The sequence below is a fragment of the Ipomoea nil genome, unplaced genomic scaffold (genome assembly GCF_001879475.1).
Source record: "Ipomoea nil cultivar Tokyo-kokei standard unplaced genomic scaffold, Asagao_1.1 scaffold0761, whole genome shotgun sequence".
Lineage (NCBI taxonomy): Eukaryota > Viridiplantae > Streptophyta > Magnoliopsida > Solanales > Convolvulaceae > Ipomoea > Ipomoea nil.
The window spans coordinates 1,413,572-1,418,805 of record NW_017617189.1 but is presented as its reverse complement, the minus strand read 5'-3'; the positions used below and the strand labels follow the sequence as shown (position 1 = coordinate 1,418,805).

At 31.1% G+C, this 5,234-nt stretch overlaps 1 protein-coding gene across 1 annotated transcript; it reads right to left on the bottom strand.

Moving 5' to 3' along the window:
* Positions 1–378: 378 nt before the first annotated feature.
* LOC109176812 (copper transport protein ATX1-like) lies at positions 379–2,387 on the bottom strand. Its single transcript, XM_019326213.1, has 3 exons — positions 2,266–2,387; positions 1,086–1,161; positions 379–761 (listed from the first exon to the last, which is right to left on the bottom strand). Exons 1-3 carry the CDS (start codon positions 2,272–2,274, stop codon positions 580–582), a joined length of 267 nt encoding a protein of 88 aa, XP_019181758.1. The 5' UTR covers positions 2,275–2,387; the 3' UTR covers positions 379–579.
* Positions 2,388–5,234: the final 2,847 nt, after the last annotated feature.

Here is a 5,234-nt window from a genome sequence, read left to right as displayed (position 1 = left end):
TTTTTTTTTCAAAATTCAAAAGTTATTTGATTGTGTCTACTTCAATTCTTTAATTTTTCTTTCACTAGTTTTTCATTTGTTTAAATTTTTCATTCTTCATTCTCTGTTAATCTTATTATTCAAGTTAGATAAATGAACAACATATTCTCGATTTTTCGTTCTCTAGAAACACTGAAAATTTTCTACGATTAATTAGTACACACGTTTTGTTTTCCTTTCCATAAACATGACCACAACACACCCTCCCTTAACATGGACAGTAACCAAATAGGGATGGGAAATGGGGTTGGTTTGGTCATTTCCCAATCACAGTTCAGTTTCTGGTTTCAAGTCCTTCAAAATGCCAAGATTTAGTAGTACATATATAAGAGAAATGACTTTCTTAAGAATCTCCAGAAATGACATTGATTTTGTAGTAATAACCATGTTACAGAAAACATCATAACAAACTAGGAAATATTTTTGGTTAAACATCAATTCTTGTACAGATACCTTCACTACAAAGCCATCCAATAAGCTCATAGGCCATGAACATATATAGTTTTAAAGCTTTTAGTCGCCGCGATGGGATGATCATTATCAAGCAGCAGGAACAGCTTCCGGATTCGGCTTTGATTCAGTTCCAGCTGCTGCTGCTTCCGCTTCCCAGAACGACGTTTTCTTCCCAGTTTTTGAAACCGTCTGGAGAACATCCTCTGGCTTCACATTACCCTTCACTGTCACTTTTTGCTCCTTCAAATCAATGTCGAATGACTCTACACCTGAAGATAGTTTAGCAAGGTGAGCGAGCATGAGATTGAGAATGCATTATTCGTCAACTTAAATAAAGATTCGAGGTTAACGACATATTAAGGATCAAAGTATCGATACTTTAAGGACAGACGTCTTAGAACATATAGCACAGAATCTGCAATATACTACTAAATATACAGAAAGAACATAAAAGTGAAATTCACGGTCCTAGGACAACCTATCCTCAAGGATAGAGCTCGGTGTATATGACACCAAGAATGTATGTACTCAGTATATTTTCTTTTAAAAAACAAAACTATATAGTATTGATGAAAACCGGGTAAGATACATACCTTCCATCTTCCCCAAAACCCTGTTGACAGCCCCAACACAGCCCTGGCATGACATGCCAACCTTGAGAACAACAGTCTGCAATCATGAACAAAGAAAGATCTAGTCTTAAATGGATTGGGCTTGGAAGTTATAGTTCTAAAACACACAACCACATCAACATTGCACATAATCTAATACTTCAGACAATAGGTCTTGTTAAAAGTGAATATATGAATTTATAAGGTCATGGGTTAGACTAACTAATTGGTTGGATTCAATCTTTTAGTGTGGTTGAGGACTCTAGCCCAATTTTAGTTTATAAGAGGTCTAACAAATCATAATGTTGTTTAATCCTAAACCTCTGCATGTTTTCTAGACTCCAAAGCATGTGCCAAAGGGTAACCCCAACCAAGTTGGCTAAGGATACAAACTTGTAACCACAAGGTTACGAGTTCAAATCCTAGCCTTCTTGGTTTGAGCCGGTCAACTATGGGCAACCTAGGCTAGTTTCTCTCTTTTTGTTCTTTTGCCGACTAAGGTCACAATGCGGGGTAGTGGCGGCAGGTTTCCCTTGTCACTCCAAAAAAACATGTGTCACTTAAACTACATTTTTTGTTTAGTTCTTTCCCAATTTCATCCTCTCTCAAATAAAAAGGTGGCCTTAAATCAATATATCCCTATGTTCAAAGTCCAATAATAACATTTCTTCTTCTTCTTCATTTTTTTTTTCACTGAAAACATGATGTATACCATTACCCTGAACATTACCAGAAAAAAAAAAAAAAAAAAAAAAAAAAAAAAAAAAAAGTGAAAATGAAAGATTAAAACTTCGAAAAGGGAAAATGTTTTTGAACTTATTAAGAAGCTTTAAAGGATTGAACTTAGAATTTTGAAACAATTTGGCAGTATCTAGGCATCTGAAATAGCAAGCAAATCATCAAAATAGCACAAAAATCCTATCTGGGCAAATAACAAGCAACAAAAATACATGAAACTGGGATCCAGAAATTTCTTGGCAATTAATTGATCTAATCCATGTAAAGATCCCAACTTTTTTGTATAAAAAGCAATACCCAAATTCAAGATTCAACATAATCATGCAAAGTATGAGAACTCAAGATAATCAAAACTGCAATTTGTTAAACCCCAAACAATATCAAGCAAGATTTAATGAATTTTAGAATAGACGAAAGTAAGTACCTGAGACATGGTGACAAATCGGATTGAGAGGAAAAAGAAAGTGCTGAGATTTGTGTGTTTCTTGGGGGAAAGCCAATGAGAGAAGGATGATTGGCTAATGTGGTCTGTATTTAATATTTATAGTAGGCGAGGCAAAAAAATAAAATATTTTCCCATTTTATTTAAGTAATTATTATTTTAATTTCTTCCGATGCATCATCAATGATATAAATACGGATGGCAACGGGCGGTGCGGGATACTCCCCATCCCCCGATTCCCGTCCCCATCCTCAAAACTCTAACCCCGTTTTAGGGAATTTAAAAATAGTCCTCATCCCCGATCTCAGTTAACTTTTTTAGTCAAAATCTTAAATTAATGTAATTTTTAATTTTAAAAACTAAAAATCTAACTTTTTAATTTTAAAAAATTATATATATTATTTTTTTAATTATAATAATTATTCGGTGGCAGGACGGGGCACATAAGAATACTCCGCCCCCTCTTTATTCCCAACGAGAAATTACATACATTTCACGTCCTCGTCTTCTCTTTGAAAATTTTTCCCATTTTCGTTTCAAGGCAAGGATCAAAAATTTCCATCGGAAACATGATAAATTACCATCCCTATTATAAAGCTAATTATGATCCAAAATTACACAACATCTGGAAGAAACAACACCAATTGAATTTGTCAAAAATACAATAGTCAATTCCTATGTGGACAGATTTTCAAACATGTACAACCTAAGAGGAGAAGGTTGTCGTGAGTGGTTATTCAATATCTATAAAAAGTTGACCTTCTGGTAAAATGTTTTTTTGTTTTTTGTTTTGTTTTGTTTTTTTTTTTTTTTTTTTTTTTTTTTTTTTTTTTTTTTGTGACTGTATCCATGAAATTAAATTGGGTAAAAATTATAAAATTATATTATTGTTGTGGATAATTAAAAGATTACCGTACCTGTGTTTATTTGTGTTGATCCCAGATTGAAATTCTGTTAAGCAACCTTGTGAAAGCTAAACTTGATTTTGTGGTAGGTGGGTGGGTATTGTAGTTGGACCAAACTTTAATGTTGTTGATTACACGTGACATAAATGAGTAGTACAATGTAGTATTGCAGTACATGCAGGAATTGGTACTACCATTCCAGGTCTTTCGTCAAGGACAGCCACATTTACATGTATTTTAGGTGTGTTTAGGTGTTATATTTGTTAATTATTTTATAAAGGAATCTATTATTTGAAAGTGAATTAATTATTACTATATGTTATGTTGAATTAAATTTTACTGCAAGAAGTAAATTTATTATTATTATTATTATTATTAGGGAAAATGGCACTTTTTCCCTCTTTGTTATATACTTATAGCACTTTTTCCCCCTAAATTATTTAAGTAGCAGTTTTTCCCCCTGATATATTAAATGGACATATTTACCCTTAAAATAAATATTTCATTTCTTTTTCTTCTCCAACAAATTATAACCACGATTTGAAAAAATAAAATACATTAAGTGTTGAATTTAGAATATTTTAAAAATAAAAAAATAAAATTTTAAAAGAAAGTTTGAACCAACCGTTCAAATTGGATCCAAAATTGTGAACCGACGGTTCAAAATAAAACTCAAACCGCGATTATATATACTTATATGTGAGAGTCAATATAAATGCGGAAAAAAACATACACTATTTGCAAATATTATAATTCTAATTTAAGCTATTGCTAGTAGTTGTTCCGATTTGAACCTCCGGTTCACGGTTCAGGATCCATTTTTTTCCAGTTCACGATTTTAATAAACGGAAACCCAAATATTGAGTTATGTTATGAATCATAACCGAAATTTTTTAATTTGATTGCTATAGTGTTTGGTTCAGTTCGAACCGAACCGTGGTCATCCCTACGTATAAGCAATATAATTTGTTGAAGAAGAGAAATAAATAAAATATTTGTTTTAAGGGTAGAAATGTCCATTTAATATTATTAGGGGGAAAAACCCCCCACTTTTATAATAATTGAGGGGGCAAATGTGAATGCATGAATAACTCAGGGGGAAAAAGTGCTATAAGCATATAACACAGAGGAAAAAAATGCCGTTTTCCCTTATTATTATTATTATTATTATTATTATTATTATTATTATTATTATTATTATTATTATTATTATGGTGATATAAATATTCACAAGGCCAGGTCACTTAGAATATGCGCAAATTATTCTATGGACCCTGGTATAAATGTTCACAATTTACATATTAAATATTCACAATTTATTTTTTAAAAATTCACAATTTGTATACTACGAACACACAGTGTTAACATATATGTAAGTGATAACTTGTTTTGTATTCACAAGTTCCTTTCAAATACTACTATTGTATTATATGTTTTGACTTAGAAACATAATTTATATGCTAGATGTTCATAATTTCAATACTAAAAATACATAATTTATACGTCATTTAAGACTATAGTCCACCTTACAAGGTGGACACTGGTCCATGACTCCATGGTATAACAACTCTAGAATATTGTAATTGAGCTACAAATAAAGAAATAAATAAAAATAATAATAATTAAGCCAAGTGATCCAAAATTCAGGCCCAATTGGGCAATTTATATCCTGCATCAGGGCGCGCATTGCATTGTGTTGGCGGTTAATTTTCTTTTAAAAAAGTCTCAATTTTAAAAATGTACATGATTTTATATTAGAATACACATAATTGTATACATGAATGTACATAATTGTATAACAAAATACACATACTTTTTTTTAAAAGATAATACATATATATAACATAATACATAATATACATAAACTTTTAACATAATAAACATCAACTCTTAACATAATACACATAAATTTCCTGTTTCGGATGTACATAATTGTATCAAAAAGATGTATATGATTGTATAAAAAATGTACATAATTGTATAAACAAATACACATAATTTATAAACAAATACACACAATCGCGTCAACTCCCTACATAACTTACC